The sequence below is a fragment of the Schistocerca cancellata genome, chromosome 2, assembly GCF_023864275.1.
Source record: "Schistocerca cancellata isolate TAMUIC-IGC-003103 chromosome 2, iqSchCanc2.1, whole genome shotgun sequence".
In the NCBI taxonomy this organism is placed as follows: domain Eukaryota; kingdom Metazoa; phylum Arthropoda; class Insecta; order Orthoptera; family Acrididae; genus Schistocerca; species Schistocerca cancellata.
This window is the reverse complement of record NC_064627.1, coordinates 293,767,529-293,786,505: the sequence shown is the minus strand read 5'-3', so window position 1 is coordinate 293,786,505 and position 18,977 is coordinate 293,767,529. Positions and strand designations below refer to the sequence as shown.

At 44.1% G+C, this 18,977-nt stretch overlaps 1 protein-coding gene across 3 annotated transcripts in view; it reads right to left on the bottom strand.

Annotated features, from left to right (window-relative positions):
* The window catches only part of LOC126161654 (long-chain-fatty-acid--CoA ligase 4), a 283,314-nt gene that overhangs the window by 154,373 nt on the left and 109,964 nt on the right, over nt 1–18,977 (bottom strand). For all 3 annotated transcript variants that reach the window (XM_049917642.1, XM_049917645.1, XM_049917643.1), the window contains exon 2: nt 13,663–13,752. In XM_049917642.1, coding sequence (XP_049773599.1) covers nt 13,663 — 1 coding nt within the window. In that variant the 5' untranslated portion in view covers nt 13,664–13,752. The remainder of the gene's footprint in view (nt 1–13,662; nt 13,753–18,977) is intronic.

Sequence of the window (18,977 nt, the reverse complement as noted above, 5' to 3'; positions counted from 1 at the left end):
GACGCAGATTCTGGAAGAACACAGCTGAGGATGTAAAAAGATAATACTAACACCAATAATTTTTTGGATTTTTTTGAAATAAGGCAAAATACAGTTTGTCGTATTATATACGAATGGCAGTTGCAGAAGGCACCATGATTAGGATATTATTCTTAGAACTGAGACTGCGGACGTTAAGACGAACAAACACTGCACAGCCAAGGAAACTGGTACACCTGCCTAATATTGTGTACGGCGCCCGCGAGTAAGCAGAAGTGCCGCAACAGGACGTGGTATTGACTTGACTAATGTCTGAAGTAGTGGTGGAGAGAACTGACACCATGAATCCTGCAAGGCTGTCCATAAATCCGTAAGAGTGCGAGGGGTGGAGATCTCTTCTGAACGGCACGTTGCAAGGCATCCCAGATATGCTCATTAATGTTCATGTCTGGGGAGATTGGTGGGTAGCGGAAGTATTCAAACTTAGACAAGCGTTCTTGGAGCCACTCTGTAGCAATTCTAGACGTGCGGGGCAACACACTGTCCTGCTGGGATTGCCCAAGTCCGTCGGAATGCACAGTGGAGATGAATGGATGCAGGTGATTAGACAGGATGCTTACGTACGTGTCACCTGTCAGAGTCGTATCTAGACGTATCAGGCGAACCACATCAATCCAACCGTACACGCCCCACACCATTACAGAGCCTCCACCAATTTGAACAGTCCATTACTGACATGCAGAGTCCATGGATTCATGTGTTTGTCTCCATACCCGTACACGTCCATCCGCTCGATACAGTTCCAAATGAGTCTCGTCCGACCAGGCAACGTGTTTCCAGTCATCAACAGTCGAATGTCGGTGTCGACGGGCCCAGGGGAGGCGTAAAGCTTTGTGTCGTGCAGTCATCAAGGGTACATGAGTGGGCCTTCAGCTTAGAAAGCCCATATCGATTATGTTTCGCTGAATGGTTCGCACGCTGACACTTGTTGATGGCCGACCATTGAAATCTGTAGCAATTTGCAGAAGGGTTGCACTTTGTCACGTTGAATGATTCTCTTCAGTCATCGTCGGTCCCGTTCTTGCGGCAGCGATGTCGGAGATTTGATGTTTTACCAGATTCCTGATATTCACCGTACACTCGTGAAATCGTCGTACGGGAAAATCTCCACTTCATCGCTACCCCGGATATGCTGGGTCCCATCGCTCGTGCGCCGACTGTAACACCACGTCCAAACTTACTTAAATCTTGATAACCTGCCATTGTAGCAGCAGTAACCGATATAACAACTGTGCCTCACACTTGTTGTCTTATATAGGTGATGCCAAAAGCAGTGCGGTATTCTGTCTGTCTACATATCTCTGTATTTGAATACGCTTGCCTGTACCAGTTTCTTTGGCGCTTCAGTGTAGTTCCGAACGTACTTTAAGAGATTGTCTGTTCGCACGTCACTGGCTCCGTGGCATACATCATACTATGCTCAGCCGTCAACCGTATTGCCCCAATACCTCATGGCACATACCAACGGCTACAGACGTGATTTTTCCTTACAGCTGTGATAACAGTGCCAAGGAAAATGAACACTTTCATACTAACTTCACGAGAAAGTTAAATGTCCGTAAAAGCCTGTGAGAAAGAGGAATTCCGTATCGAAAACGCATCTAATTCTGGGAAAGAGAAGTTCAGTGTCGAGATAAGACCCTCTTGGAAGGGTGTCGGGACTTGACTCAGCGCTGGCTGCGACGCTTGCAACAGGAGACTCGCCTGACGTGTCTACATCCCGCCTTACACGACGAACGAACGACTAGAAGGCGGCGCAGGCGCGGTGTCACTGAAGCATGCGTGGACCCTTCTACACGTACCGGTAAGTCCCACATGGGCCTTAAAAATTGCATATAGCCGACGATATAATATGCCAGCAACGTTGTCCGGCGACACTGCTTCCACACGAATTGCAGCCACGTAATATACTACAACATTACCGGCACATATTGCTCGATAATGTTAGCGGTAATACACTTCCCGGTCAAAAGTAATTACAAGGGCTCTCACTATTACCACAAAATGGACGAACACGAGTTAGTGGAAATAAATGCGTCTCTAATGCTTTTACATCACACAGGGAATCAAGTCAGGGAGAACACGAGAAATAGGGCTGTGTGGACGCCGCCTTTTTTAAATAAGCGGAATGCTTCAGAAAATTTAACTACTGCTGAACTGACGTTGTTTCGGAATTATACCAAAATGTCGAAACACGATTTCGAATATCTCGTACAAGCATCTGGTCCGAGAAATTCTAAAACCGATACAAATATGAAAGAAGGTATACCAGTTACAGCCAAAGTGGTGATCACCCTTTAGCCACTGGCGATTCGCGAAGAAATTTAAATTCACCTCATTAAAGTTCACTATTCATGAATAAGCCTCACGGTACCAACAGTATGCATTGTTTTGGTACAACTCAAAGATTTCAGTACGAGAAGGCTAAGTAAGAATATATATATTTTTTTCACCAGAACACATACACAGACACACTCACTCACTCACTACTACTAGTACTACTACTACTACTACTACTACTACTGCTGATTACACTATTAATTCCTGCTTCAGGTACGTATCAAGATATCACGAAGCTCACAACGACATCAAATTCAAACCACGTAGATGAAGACCCACATATGCTTTCTTGACTTGCATTTGGCATAGGTTTGAGGACGTCAAAATTTTTATATGCTTCAACGAAGTGTGATTTCGAGCTCATCGGAAACAGCTTGCCACCTGAATTTTTTTGTTTTCAGACTGCGATCTTTGTATACATTACTTTTGACATCCTATAGTTCTGGTCGCAGATGAATCGCATTTACAAAATTCGTAGTTCTCTCGTTTGTCTACTTTTGGCGGTTTGCTGTCAATCGGCAAGCTGTACGCTATCATGGTGAACGCTTTGTCCCTCGACCTTTTCAAATGTTGACTTAGTTTCTACCGGTTACTCTGGTAGAGTGGAAAGAACTACTAAAGCAATGACCTAATTGACTACATAGTAACTGCAGCGTCCATTGGTTGGGCGGTGCTGTACCTCCGGTTGTGTCAAACATCATTCCAGGACACGCCGATCATTACGAGCGCCGCGAAGCAATGACGCAACGTCAGAGGATGAAGACACAGCGATAAAACAACTGACCCAAAGACCCAAGTCCAAGTGCTGCAAGTGCAGCGTCACTCGACTGCCATGGGTGGTTCTCGTGTCACATATTGGCCACCAGCTGATAACCAGGTGTCCAACACGCTGAGTCTTAAAATAAGGCAACATAATGATAAAGTGGACTGCTCGTCGCCCTGATCTACCAGGTTCTTTTTAAAACGATAAATCATTATAATCTGAGATCAACAAATTAGTACTCAGATTGCAACACCAAGATATTTAACTAGGCGACTGACTGATTTTGACATTTTTTATCACTTAGCTAGGTGGTATTTCCCAACTTCAATATACGTGATGTATATTATCTCCGCTTTATTGCGCTGCCAGCTGGCTGGTCCTATGCTTCATATGCACGCGCCAGTCGGTGGATTAATTCCTATCTATAACAGTGTTTCAGGCTAAGATATATATATATATATAGAGGCGTTATCTAAAATAAATGTGCAAAAATAAACTGCGATAACGGCGGGCAAATACGAAACCGCGAAACGCAGTTACTACTGCAGAATTCTTAGGGAGGATGTTAAACCAAAAATCATAAAAGTCCGCGAAGAAATCTAATACGTCGAAATTTTTTTTCAAGAGAACAATTGCAGCTCTTCATATTTTTTTTATGCCCTCGTATAGAAAACGCATCACAAACTATACGCTGTGCGCAGAATAATAATTCATAAGCAGTACATATTTAAATGTAGTTTGTGAAAAGTGATTGCACTCAAATAAGCGATGACGATTTTTCTGTACGATTGTTGTATTACACCGGCATGCGAAAAAAGCTTTTAGTTTCAACGGAATGGTGCACTTACGACGTGGTTTAACGTTTCGTGCGACACATACCGAAAAAATTGCCGGGAACTGGGTAAAAACGAAAAAAAAGTGTCCTGATTTAACTTGGTTGTACCCCATTGTCTGACGTGTACGTGACAATGGAGGTGAACCTTCCTTGTTGGAAATTTAGACTTTCAGTACTAATGTACACTCCTGGAAATAGAAAAAAGAACACATTGACACCGGTGTGTCAGACCCACCATACTTGCTCCGGACACTGCGAGAGGGCTGTACAAGCAATGATCACACGCACGGCACAGCGGACACACCAGGAACCGCGGTGTTGGCCGTCGAATGGCGCTAGCTGCGCAGCATTTGTGCACCGCCGCCGTCAGTGTCAGCCAGTTTGCCGTGGCATACGGAGCTCCATCGCAGTCTTTAACACTGGTAGCATGCCGCGACAGCGTGGACGTGAACCGTATGTGCAGTTGACGGACTTTGAGCGAGGGCGTATAGTGGGCATGCGGGAGGCCGGGTGGACGTACCGCCGAATTCCTCAACACGTGGGGCGTGAGGTCTCCACAGTACATCGATGTTGTCGCCAGTGGTCGGCGGAAGGTGCACGTGCCCGTCGACCTGGGACCGGACCGCAGCGACGCACGGATGCACGCCAAGACCGTAGGATCCTACGCAGTGCCGTAGGGGACCGCACCGCCACTTCCCAGCAAATTAGGGACACTGTTGCTCCTGGGGTATCGGCGAGGACCATTCGCAACCGTCTCCATGAAGCTGGGCTACGGTCCCGCACACCGTTAGGCCGTCTTCCGCTCACGCCCCAACATCGTGCAGCCCGCCTCCAGTGGTGTCGCGACAGGCGTGAATGGAGGGACGAATGGAGACGTGTCGTCTTCAGCGATGAGAGTCGCTTCTGCCTTGGTGCCAATGATGGTCGTATGCGTGTTTGGCGCCGTGCAGGTGAGCGCCACAATCAGGACTGCATACGACCGAGGCACACAGGGCCAACACCCGGCATCATGGTGTGGGGAGCGATCTCCTACACTGGCCGTACACCACTGGTGATCGTCGAGGGGACACTGAATAGTGCACGGTACATCCAAACCGTCATCGAATCCATCGTTCTACCATTCCTAGACCGGCAAGGGAACTTGCTGTTCCAACAGGACAATGCACGTCCGCATGTATCCCGTGCCACCCAACGTGCTCTAGAAGGTGTAAATCAACTACCCTGGCCAGCAAGATCTCCGGATCTGTCCACCATTGAGCATGTTTGGGACTGGATGAAGCGTCGTCTCACGCTGTCTGCACGTCCAGCACGAACGCTGGTCCAACTGAGGCGCCAGGTGGAAATGGCATGGCAAGCCGTTCCACAGGACTACATCCAGCATCTCTACGATCGTCTCCATGGGAGAATAGCAGACTGCATTGCTGCGAAAGGTGGATATACACTGTACTAGTGCCGACATTGTGCATGCTCTGTTGCCTGTGTCTGTGTGCCTGTGGTTCTGTCAGTGTGATCATGTGATGTATCTGACCCCAGGAATGTGTCAATAAAGTTTCCCCTTCCTGGGACAATGAATTCACGGTGTTCTTATTTCAATTTCCAGGAGTGTATTTGTAAGCCATGTTTACGGAAGGTTTGACTGCAGCTATTAAGAAATGACAATAGCTATTAAATTCCATCAAAGCGTTAGATAGTTCTCATTAGACGCGTGACTGATTTTCAAGACACCACAAACTACACACACACACACCCTTTTTTTGGTGAATCTGTACGTCGAAGGTTTCTGGAAAATTTGGTGTTGCGGTGGCCTTCAGTCCGAAGACTGGTTTTACGCAGCCCTCCATGCTAGTCTATCCTGTGCATCTCCGAATAACTACTGTAATTTATATCCTTCTTAATCTGTCAAATGTATTCATTTCTTGGTCTCCCTCTACGATTTTTACCTCCCCCCACCCCCACCTCCACGCTTCCCTCCAGCAGTACTAAACTGGTGATCCCTTGATGCCTCAGACTGTTCTACCAACCGATCCCTTCTTCTAGTCAGGTTGTGCCACGAATTTTTTTTCTCCCCAGTGCTACTCATAAGGGAAGGCCACGACGTTGGGATCTCAGATTAACGTCAAACTTTGTATACTTTTATTACGCCATTAAAACAACATAGCGTGCAATTCCCCCCCCCCCTCCCCCCATGAACCATGGACCTTGCCGTTGGTGGGGAGGCTTGCGTACCTCAACGATACAGATAGCCGTACCGTAGGTGCAACCACAACGGAGGGGTATCTGTTGAGAGGCCAGACAAACGTGTGGTTCCTGAAGAGGGGCAGCAGCCTTTTCAGTAGTTGCAGGGGCAACAGTCTGGATGATTGACTGATCTGGCCTTGTAACACTAACCAAAACGGCCTTGCTGTGCTGGTACTGCGAACGGTTGAAAGCAAGGGGAAACTACAGCTGTAATTTTTCCCGAGGGCATGCAGCTCTACTGTATGTTTTAGCATGGAGAGCTGCATCAAACCAGTCTCAGGACTGAAGACCACAACAACAACAACAACAACAACAACAACAATGTGCAAGTAGCAAGGTGCACTACAGGGGCAATTCCGAGAAAATCGCAAGAGCACTTTTACTCGCCTATTATGTGGCTATGTATCTGTGCGTAGTTGCCAGACGTTAGAGTTCATGGTGAGCACGTAATTAGCGTTCGAGCTTTGTAAGACGAACGTGTATGAGGTGACGGTTCGACTCCTGCTCAGACTGAATTATAAACCTATTTTCTTTTCATCACTGGTGATATTATTTAATTTAGATGACATCTGAGAGTCAATATAATAAAAAAACACGGGTATTTAAATGAAGTTTCAACTTACGCTTTCGATGTCTGTATGACAAATACCATCCTGCAAAATGTGTTGTCGAGAACACATTCGACGAATAATTGTACATTACTCTTGAAGTCTGGCACACTGTGACTTCCTGTACTACTAATGGTGAATAACGTCATTAGTGTCATTACTTATCGAGGTTTGATTTGGGCTTTCCAAGCCTGTTCCTCGTCCTTGAAAACTTCGTAACAAATAGTAAATAGTCAAATAACGTATGAAATTTACTAAAACTTCATGAAAATGCACGTGTTTTTTCGTTATTTTACCTTTCAAATCTCATATAAATTAAATAATGTGATTAACACAGATTACAAAAATCAGAGTTTGCGGGATTCGAACCGTCGCCTAGTTCAATTCTGTCTTGCTATGCTCGAACGCTAACCGCTTGCCCACAACGACTTCTTACTGCTGGTACCTTCACACAGACACATCAGTTACGTAAAAGAAACGTAAATGTTTTCTTGCGATTTTCTCGGAATTGCCAGAATATTTGCACATTATGTTGTTTTAGTGGCCTACTAAAGGTGTACAACGTTTGAAGCAAATCTGTGGAGCCAACGTCGCGGCCACCCCTTGCCAGTACCACCTCATTAGTCACGTGACCTGACCATCTAATCTTCAGCATTCTTCTGTATCACCACATTTCAAAAGATTCTATTCTCTGCTTATTTCAACAGCTTATCATCCATGTTTCACGTCCATACCTGACTACACTCTATACAAATCCTTTCAGAAAAAGACTTCCTAACACTTAAATCTATATCCAGTGTTAGCAAATTTCTCTTGTTCAGAAAAGCTTTTCTTGCTATTGCTGGTCTAGATTTTATATTCCCTCCACTTCGTCCATCATTAGTTAGTTTGCTGCCAAAATAGCAAAACTCATCTACTACTGTGTCTCATTTCCCAATCTAGTTCTCTCAGAATCACCTGATTTGATTCGACTACATTCCATTAACCTTGTTCTTACCCAGCTTTCAACGCACTGCCCATCCCGTTCAGCTGCTCTTCCAAGTCCTTTATAATGTCATCGTCAAATCTCAAAGTTTTTATTTCTTCTCCAAGAACTCTAATTCCTACTCCAAATTTTTCTTTGGTTTCCTTTACCGCTTGTTCAGTGTAAAGATAGAATAACATTTCCTTTTCATGTCCCTCGATTTTTGTCACTGCCGTCTGGCTTCTGCACAAGTTTTAAACAGTCTTTCGCTCCCTGTTTTTTACTCTGCTACTTTCTGAATTTCAAAGAGAGTATTCCAGTCAACATTGTCAAAAGTTTTCTCTATGTTCTGGAAAATGAGCTTTCAATATTTCCGTATCTACAGCAACCTTTAATAGTCTGGCTGTGAAGATATTTGTTATCGACAAGAATAGGCACACGAATCATATCGTAAAGGCTTTCGAATAGTCTATATCTTAAAAATAATTCGTTGAATCCTCTTCAAACAAACTCCAAACGACCTAGACCGGGTAATTTTGCGCATTGGCATCCTGAAATCGTACCATCATTGGTAAGGTACACGCATCCCACAAAGATTCGAAACGAAAACTCAGTTCTCTGAAAAAAGTAACTTTAGAACGTTTAATGCTATCAGGAGGCCATCATCATTGCCTAAAGACTCGTTCTGTTATATTTCAGACACACTATACGGCTGCAGGAAGTATTACTGACAGATACGATTATGGTTACAGATTCTAACAAAAGACGTATCCAAACAATTCATCCCAAAATGAAATCTCCAGTCATCAAGCTGAATTACATTTTTCGAGTAATTTCGTGCTCAAAAGAAGTCCAGGCTACTGCAATTGGAGCTATAATGATTCTCTGATACGTATCTGCACCCTCCCCTTCCTTTGTCTTCAACAGAGTTGCGCTCAACATAAACTACGGTTTGGTAGCTTTGGTATACAACATAAATAGCGTAGTAAATGGTAGGATTATCTATAGTGTTGGTAGGGAAAGAAACATAAGTGAATGTGTAAGAGAGAAATTAGGAGCTGACAACTTTTCCCTTTTGTCTTTTGTTGTTTGTTCTGCACACAATTACAACTGCAGTGTTAGCCCACTCTGTACTTTATATCCTTACAGAATATAAATTGCGTAACTTCTGCACTTTTACTGTTGTTATTTTGTACTCAACTGAATGTTCTTCATCATAATCAAAGACAAGAGTTTACTGATAAATGCAAAAGTTGTTTATGAGTAACAGAAAAGTGTTTGATATAAGTTCGACGCAGTACTGAAGCGATTTTTTATGTATTTTTGTTCTGCAGGTTTTCTTTTATTTTACCTTTTTGTTGAGGAAATTGCTTTTTCTAGCGATAAAACCGTGCGGTTTCATTATTTTTACTACAACATCCTTCTGTTTCACACTAAAAATCAACAATTTTCGACTATATTCTGAATTAAACATTGACAATTTCATTTTTGCTACGAATACTGTTTACTTTTCAATAACAGACTGTAGGATAACGTTGAAGGAGAAAAATGTTCCACAGGTGATCCGACTCTCCTTATATCTTCACTCAGCTTCTAGATGGTTCACTGCTTCCGGTTTTCAGGGGAATCTGGTAAAACACTGATCACGTACGCAAAGGAAGCGAACATTATGAGGTAACGCACGACAGGTATGCAACACGCCTAACGCACAGGTAATGTGGGTATGACCTTACCTGACCAAAGCTACTAGAAAAATTACCCTAGTCTTCGCTTGATTACGATACTCTACTGTAGCCTATGGTAATTTTACAACTCTGGCCTTCACTAATGTAATATCTGTTGCACCGTCGCTGTCTACTATGGCGAACGATTCGATTCAGCCCTCGGTGGCCACAATGAATAAAATAGTCGTGGGCGATCACTAGACCGTCATGGTAGCAGCTACTCTAGAAATATAATGTTCACATGGTCGAGCGAAAAATATTTTCAATTGCCTATAAAACCAAATGACACACTATCTGCATTCCAAATATTACTCTGTGCTGAGTTTCCAATTATTTCCAACTACCAGCCATATTGTTATTAGACACTACAAGAGGAGAAAACTGTTTGCTTACTGCCTGAATTACGGTGCTTAAGGTTAGTATTTTTAATTTCTTAATGCATGGTAATGAGTTCTCATTATATCTGACGCAATTGCACCACAGGTGGAAAATTACTGGGTTGCATTATTTTATACGGACGAAGGCAGAAGAGCAATGAATGTATGAATAGTATTAGGTAAGTTTTGCATCGTCAGGTTGCTGAGTGACAAGAGATGACCTGCTACATTTGTACAGTGACATCTGTCCATGCATATCTAATGGTCAAGAGCCCCAACTACTGTCACCAGTTAAGCCACAACTATCGGAGATATTTACATCTACATCGATACTCCGCAAGCCACAGTACAGTATGTGGCGGAGGGTACCCCGTACTAGTACTTGTCATTTCCTTTTCTGTTCCACTCGCAAACAGAGCGATGGTAAAATGACTGTCTGTATGCCTCTGTATGAGCTCTAATTCCTCGTATCTTATCTTCGTGGTCTTTAAGCGCAATGTATGGGACGATATTGCACTGGAATAAAAGCAAGTAGCGTTAAGTTAAGTTGTGCAAGTCTTCTCAAGAGCTGGTTATTTATCACTGAGTCGAGGAACTGTCTGCAGCACTTGGGAAATACTTTTCATACCACAGTACTACTGTTGCAATGGAACAATGGCGACTAGCAGAAGTGTTTGTATATTTTTCTCAAAGGCTGACAATGGATCAGTTTTTAGAGGTGGCACAGAGTATTTGAGAAAGATAATTTAAACCTGAACGGCGCTCACCTACACCTTCTTCATCGATCACTGAAAAATTACATACATTGTTGCAGTACCTTTACTAGTGAATGAAAGACAGGTGGGTGTTCACTATTCCATAGACCACTTTAAAGTGTGGGAGTACTTTTCTTGCACGTATTATACTTATAGCTCTTGTCTCTCTAAAAAGAGAAGGGATCGCTCAAAAGCTTCTAACTTCTAATGGCAAACTGCTGAGTTATTAGCAATGTTACAATTGATGAAAGCCAGCTTTATTGCTGTTACATTAAAATAGAAACGCCAAGCAAGAAACTTGAATCTGAAAAAGGAGTTCAGCTGATGCGTTGCAGTAAGACAATCTTGTCTGAAAAAGAGAAGAAAGAAACGTTGCTAGTCTTTAACCAACAGAGGGAAGTAATACACGGAAGAATGCCTGCGTCAGGTCGGGTGATAATTGCGTAAAGGTGTGCATCGAAATGTTAACTGTATTAAGCTTCGAATATCTCGTGATTTCCTCAGAGTACTCCTGATTCTACTGAGGTGCATCTAGAAAAAAAGTTCCCGTATTTTTTTAAATACAAATACAACACAGTTACATAGAAAACTTTATTGACAACAGGTACAGCAATGATTGAGCTATTTTTCGACATAGTCGCCAAAAGAACGGGAACACTTGTCATATCGCGAGATAAACTTTTGTATTCCTGTGTCGCAGAAGTCCACCTGTGAATGGGGGGGAGGGAGATTAGTGTTTAACGTCCCGTCGACAGCGAGGTCATTAGAGACGGAGCGCAAGCTCGGGTGAGGGAAGAATGGGGAAGGAAATCGGCCGTGCCCTTTCAAAGGAACCATCCCGGCATTTGCCTGAAGCGATTTAGGGAAATCACGGAAAACCTAAATCAGGACGGCCGGAGACGGGATTGAACCGTCGTCCTCCCGAATGCGAGTCCAGTGTGCTAACCACTGCGCCACCTCGCTCGGTCACCTGTGAATGGGACTGTATGCTGGATGATTAAAAAGATCCCAGCCGGACTTCTGCAAAACAGTTGCTGTGTGCCGAGCCATATGGGGACGAGTATTGTCATGGAGCAGCACAACACCAGCAGTAAGCATTCCACATCTCTTGTTCTGAATGGCACCTTGACGTTCCCGCATTGTTTCACAGAAACGGCCAGCGTTCACAGTTCCAGCTCTGGGCAGGAAGTCGTTGAGCAGAATGTCCTTGCTATCCCAGAACACCGTGCACATCACTTTCTGCATCGACACAGTCTGTCCGAACCTAGAATGAGATTTTCACTCTGCCCCGGAGTGTGCGCTGATATGAAACTTCCTGGCAGATTAAAACTGTGTGCCGGACCGAGACTCGAACTCGCGACCTTTCGCGGGCAAGTGCTCTGCCAACTGAGCTACCCAAGCACGACTCACGCCCCGTCCCCATACCTTCATTTCTGCCAGTACCTCGTCTCCTACCTTCCAAACTTTACAGAAGCTCTCCTGCGAACCTTGCAGAACTAGCACTCCTGAAAGAAAGGATACTGCGGAGACATGGCTTAGCCATAGCCGGGGGATGTTTCCAGAATGAGATTTTCACTCTGCAGCGGAGTGTTTGCTGATATGAAACTTCCTGGCAGATTGAAACTGTGTGCCGGACCGAGATTCGAACTCGGGACCTTTGCCTTTGACGGGAAAGTGCTCTACCAACTGAGTTTGGAAGGTAGGAGACGAGGTACTGGCAGAAGTGAAGCTGTGAGGACGGGGCTTAGGTAGCTCAGTTGGTAGAGCACTTGCCCGCTAAAGGCAAATGTCCTGAGTTCGTGTCTGAACGTAGTCTTGACCGGGATCCACTGTGACGCCAATGCATTGACGACTGCTCCGTTTCCGGAGTCAAATGAGAAATCCACGTCTCACAGCCCTTGACGATCTTGTCGAGGAACTCGACGACGTCATCGCGATATCGCTGCAGAAATGTCAGTGGATGATCCGAAGCGTTTCATTTTTTGCTCGAGTGTCACGATGTTCGGCACCCACCTGGCACACAATTTCTTGAACAGCAGGTGCTTAGTGAAAATTTCGTGCAGAAAGGTCGCGATATCTGCGGAAAATTGCTGCTGAGCTCCGCAAGCGTGAAGCGGCGGTACTTCAGGATGCGCTGCCGCACCAGCTAAATCAGGTGATCATTGAAGAGGGACGATTGCCCGCTGCGCCCTTCATCATGGACACTTTGATGATCTTCGGAACAAAAGCCTAAGCCAGCGACGCACCGTCTGTTTGCTCATGCTGTTCTGCTCTTAGACCTGACAGAGCTGATGATGAATTTCGACGGGTGCATTAAGGAACATTATCACTGACCGAACCCCGCAGGTAGCGGTAGAACGAATAACAGACGCCAAATCGGGGCACTGCTGACGCGGTCCTGGCATCTGGGGCGATCTGTCCGGCCGGCATTTGACTGTCACGTCATAGATCCGTTGCGCATGCGCAGTTTTCCTGGCTAAATACGCTTAGTTTAAAGGGAACACAACCAGGAAACTTACTTTCTGGGTGCGCGCTCTTATATGTACTTTTGTCACGGACGAACAACTGAAGAATCGGGTAAAATAATGCGAGGTATTCTGTAGACGACGAACTCCACCAGACATCGTGAGATCAGGGTGGTAACCTACCAGAATATAGGAGGAAAATGTTTTCATAAGCGGTTTCGAGGAAAAGAGATGTACTGTGTATGGTGAGCATTACTTTCTAAAATGAAAAATGGAGTTGTATTGGGAAATATTGCTACTACCCTTTGTGTCTTCTTCCAGTCTGCAGTTGTTTTTGAAGTGCTAAACTATACATTCTGGGCGACAAAAGATATTTTTCGGGCAACGTACCAACTTTTACATCTGAACTTTCCAGCACACGTAACTACACTATTTGCACCTAGTCACAGTGAGGGTTGACAGCAAATTTTTCCTTAAGAGAATTACTATCAAGACACAAAACCAAATCTATGAGTAAATAATAAAATTAAAGTTCAACAAATGACAATACTCACTTTTTGAAGTATTTTCCAGTGCCTTCAGTTTCTTAATAAATATAAACCCGTCTCACTTCTGGAGGGATACACTTCAATGGTGCAGGAAACCTGTAACATACCAGCCCACATTAGAACGAGCTATATTCCACTCGTATTGAATAATAATGCGCTAAAGATAAACTAGAACGATTCACATGAAAAAAATGGTTCAAATGGCTCTGAGCACTATGGGACTTAACTTCTAAGGTCATCAGTACCCTAGAACTTAGAACTACTTAAACCTAACTGACCTAAGGACATCACACATATCCATGCCCGAGGCAGGATTCGAACCTGCGACCGTAGCGGTCGCGCGGTTCCAGACTGTAGCGCCTAGAACCGCTCGGCCACCACGGCCGGCGATTCACATCCAAAGACAGTCAATGAAATACGCGCTAACTATGACAAGCTAATATGTATGCATTTTAAGAGATGCTAGAACGGACATTACCTGGGATTCTTACACTGGAGGATCAGTATTAAAAATCCCGTCCAGTCATCCGGCGTTTGATTTTCTGCAGTATCCATACACGACTTGGGCAAAAGGTTTCCTTCCCTATCCTTATTCACTACGAATCAGCACTCCTTTTCTATCACTTCTGCGCCGAAGGGGTGTTAAACTCTATACAGTATACCAACACGAAAAGTTATACAGTGTGACAGAATTTTTCTCGAGATTAATCATCGCAACTAAACCAACAGCGAATGCTTGTCACAATAGCTGTTAACGTTCCTGCAGAGCTTCAGCGGAAGAAAATTCTCCAGTTTGATAATGTATCGTGTTCTTGGATAAAGTATTTATGGTCAAGAAGTACAATAACGTTATCTGCAATCTAGAAAAACACTGTAAATTACTTTTCTTTTCAAATTACATTGGCCTGCGTAGACATGTTAACACTTTGAATAACTGCGTAAGTTATTTTCTGTATTGCTTGATTTTCAATTGCCATTTCCGAGTTTGATTCCTGATAATCATCACTGCAAATCATATCACCTCTCCCCCCCCCCTCGCTCCCCCCCCCCGGCATCATGTGAGGGCGGGAGGGGGAAGTATAGCTCACGACGCGCAGATAGCCAGATTACATTCATCCAGTATGCGAGAATGAGAGCACTTAGTGACCTGCAACAAATTTTACACGCGATTTCAAACCTGTGAGAGACTTTTTCTCGCTGACACCCCCACAAAATTATCAAAGGAAAACAGTTTATCGCTTATTCAATTTTCGCTGTTCACGCAGTAAAACTACCGCATCAGGCCAGACATTTTAATTTACAACTTCTTCACTACAAATTCGATTCGCAACACGTTTTGCAAACAATATTCACATATACCGCTGAATGCACCAGCAAAAATATCACGTTGTACGACACATAGTTCAGGAGATAAACATTGAGCTGCATGAAAGCGAAACGCAGAGTGAAATTCGCTAGAGATACAGGTGAAATACGTGCACAAATATGTGTAAAATATGATAAATATAGATGAAACATATGAGACTTGTGCTAAGCCGGGCAAAGCTGCGGGAAGCAAGAGACTCCTAAACGTCTGGATCGATTTCAACCAAACTTGCAATACATGTTAGTTGCTGTCAGGAAAGAAATACTGTGGGGGTGAGAGCCACCAACATCCTACAGGGGTGGAAATGATAACGTGGTGATGGACAAAGAGAGGGCGGCAGGAGGAGCTGTTGAGCAGACGGGAGGGAGGAACAGACATACAGAGTGAAGGGGGAAGAGCATAGTATATGTAAAGAGAGGAGAGGGTCAGAGAGGGGGTGGGGGGTGGGGATGGGCTTCTAGAAGATTGGAATAAATACATACCCGGGCGATACCGGCTACTCAGATAGTTTATTATAACGTGGGTGTGACGGCACATCGTAAGGTATTCTTAACATTGATCTGTAGTTGACAAATAGGTAGAAAGAGGGCAACATTAAATAATATTCACTCCAACCTTGCTATCGGAACGGAAAAAATTGAAAAATTACGTCATCAGAGTGCTTGCAAAAGGCACAGTTCATAAATTTCTTCCGCAAACGCCTCGTTCGTCATTCCGTGTGGTGGTGTGGTGTATGGCTCCCGTGTGGCCTTTTCGTCACATTCACTGAGTGTAGCTCTTAACCAACGAAATAAATGACCAGGGGTGACTGTCTGGTTATCGATCGGATAGGGTATCCCCAAAGATTTTCTCTTTCAAGTTAGTTGTTCTGTTAGCTGTCACCCAGCGAAGTTATGCACCGGTGAAGACAACGGACTTGCACTTGGGAAGATAGCAGTTCAAATTCTCTTCCAGCCACAGATATTTAGATTTTCCGTTATTTCCACAAATCACTTAAGGCAAATGCCGGATCAGTTCCTTTGAAAACGGCTTGGCCGAGTTCCTCCTCTATCCTTTCTGCAGTCCGAAGAAATGAAGACCAGTGTTTAACGTTCCATCGACAATGAGGTCATTAGAGACGGACCACAACCTCGGAATGTTGGAAGGATGTGGAAGGAAATCGGCCTTGCCCTTTAAAGGAACCATCCCGGCATTTACCTCAAACGATTTCGTGAAATAACGGAAAATCTAAATTTGAATGGACGAACCAGGATGTGAACCGCCGTCCTCCCAAATGAGAGTCCAGTGTGCCCCTGACCGAGCCTCTACTGATAACCTCCACGTCCAAGGGGCATTTAACACAAAATATTCCTTTACCAGTTAGCCATCTGGTGATACTGTGATTGCCGAAAGCACGCAGACGATGCTCCGTGCTGGATCACGTTACCCTTCAGAGAAAGATTGCAAATAATCATTTTCTGCTATCACATTCTCTTCTCTGTCCAACACTCAACGATATTAGCGTCAAAGCAACGTACTGCCTCACAAACAAGATGAGATCCGTTACTTTTTCCACAGAGCGGAATAAAGGTCTGAACATTATCTGTGACTTTTTCCCTCTGTTTATAGCTCAGAACCGAGAGATTAGTCTTTCGGACTCTGTACGCTTGTCCGCGGCAGATCAAAGTACAAAGAGTGACTCCGGCTGCTTGTACAATCTCTGTAAGCTCCGCTAGAATATATGTAGCTACATATATCAGTGTATTACGCTCAAGTTGTTCTCACACAAACAGCATACGTAATAAGAATTATGTCAAACCATTCGTCAGCTGTTTAAAAAAAAGAATACAGTCTATATATGCGTGCCTCCTTTTTCGGACGTTTACTTATGTAACAGTCCTCTCATTAGGGCAGAAGAAAAGTATTTCTGAACTAAATCGACCACCAAGTACGATTTCCAGTCTTGCAGAAATTCTTCCTACTGTTTTCGGAAACTGCTGTCCAGGCACTGACCTTCAAATCCTGTATGTTTGAAGAAAATAGAAGAGGGCCAGTGTGTACCGTTCAGTTACGAGATATGATCCCTATATGCTGGCAACATGTGCAGAACTTTGACTATTTGGGATCTAATATTAACAGGACAAGTTCCATCTCAACTGAAATAAAACTGCGCATTCTAAGTAGTAATAGATGCTTCCACACGTTTAAGAAATTGTTGGTATCTCATGTTATTAAAAGGCAGCCGAAGCTGCAACTATGTAAGGTCATGATCAGAACAGTTGTAACCTAAGGATGCGAAGCATGGACGCTAGCGAGTGTTGATGAGCAGCAGCTCAGGATATCTGAATGTAGAGGGCTGCGCAAGATCTATGGGGCAGTTCGGGGTAATAATGGTTTCTGGATATCTATGACGAATACTAAGCTGGATCGCCTCATACAATGAGCTGATATCGTAAGAATTATAAAAAGTAGACGAACAGCCTGGCTTGGGCATGTCCTCAGGATGGATACTGGAAGAACAACTAAAAAGATTTTTGAATGGAGGCCAACCGGAAGAAGACAGAGAGGAAGTCTCTCCCACTTGAGATGGCGTAACTTCTGCGTTACGACATTTGCGATATGGGGACGTGCGTTATAATGAAGCAGCAACACCTCTTGTCGCTGTTTTTCTTTTCGGGCATTTTGCCTTAATTTGCCGTAATTTTCCCAGTGTTGCGCAGTATCGTTCCCCAGGGATAGAGACACCAGGTTCCTTGAAATAAATGAGCAATGGGCTCTCGCAATTAAAGAAGAGGGTGCGCATCACTTTTTCCAGCAGGTGGCTGGTTTGAACCTCCCTGGCAGATTAAAACTGTGTGCCGGACCGAGACTCGAACTCGGGACCTTTGCTTTTCGCGGGCAAGTGCTCTACCAACTGAGCTACCCAAGCACGACTCGGGCCTCGTCCTCACAGCTTTACTTCTGCCAATATGTCGCCTCCTACCCTCCAAACAGTAAAGCTGTGTGGACGGGGCGCGAGTCGTGCTTGGGTAGCTCAGTTGGTAGAGCACTTGCCCGCGAAAGGCAAAGGTCCCGAGTTCGAGTCTCGGTCCGGCACACAGTTTTAATCTGCCAGGAAGTTTCATATCAGGGCACACTCCGTTGCAGAGTGAAAATCTCATTCTGGAGGTGGCTGTTTCTTGACATTCTTGGGACAGGGGCTTTCGGCAGACATGCTGCCCCATACACATTCTTCATTTTCCGATGGGTGTCTACCGGCGTTTGTCCTTCGGCAGCCACGAAAGGAAAGCATGTTAGTCCTGTTAGAACGCATTTGGTAATAATGTCGCCATAGGTCAAGTTTCCGTACTGACCGCACACACATCGGAATGACACGATTGCTACGCTAGTCCCTTGCCTACATTTCGGTGCTTATATACACCCATCGGAGACGCACTACTTGATATACGCTGCAGCAACGCCCTCAAACGAAAACTTTTTATCACCACTTACAACATTTTGCTAAATAAGTCTTACGTATAATTCTATCGTTTCATTTTACATAGCCGTAAAATTCCGTCAATGTATATATAAAGAGCAGTGGGAAAATTGGTGTATGGGAATGAATAATGAGTAATGGAAAAAAGGAAAGAGAGCGAGAGAAAACAAGATAACAGGCAGACGAAATGAAATTCGTCAGGAGCGTAGCAGGATACACAAAGTTAGGTTATGATATTAAGATGGAATGAAAATATTTGACATAAACGGAAAGGTTACTGGAAATAGGCAGAAAGGATGTATCCCCAGTGATGCGAATGGCGTCAAGAGTATCACTACACTTTGGCAAGATTTTATAAAAGAAAGCACTTTTTAAAAATTTTGACTTCCAATTTTCTGTAAACTATCAGAAATAAATAAAATAAAATTCGCAGCGATAAATATACTGACGGACAAAAATCACAGCACTAAAAAATAATTAATGTAGAGTAATGAAATT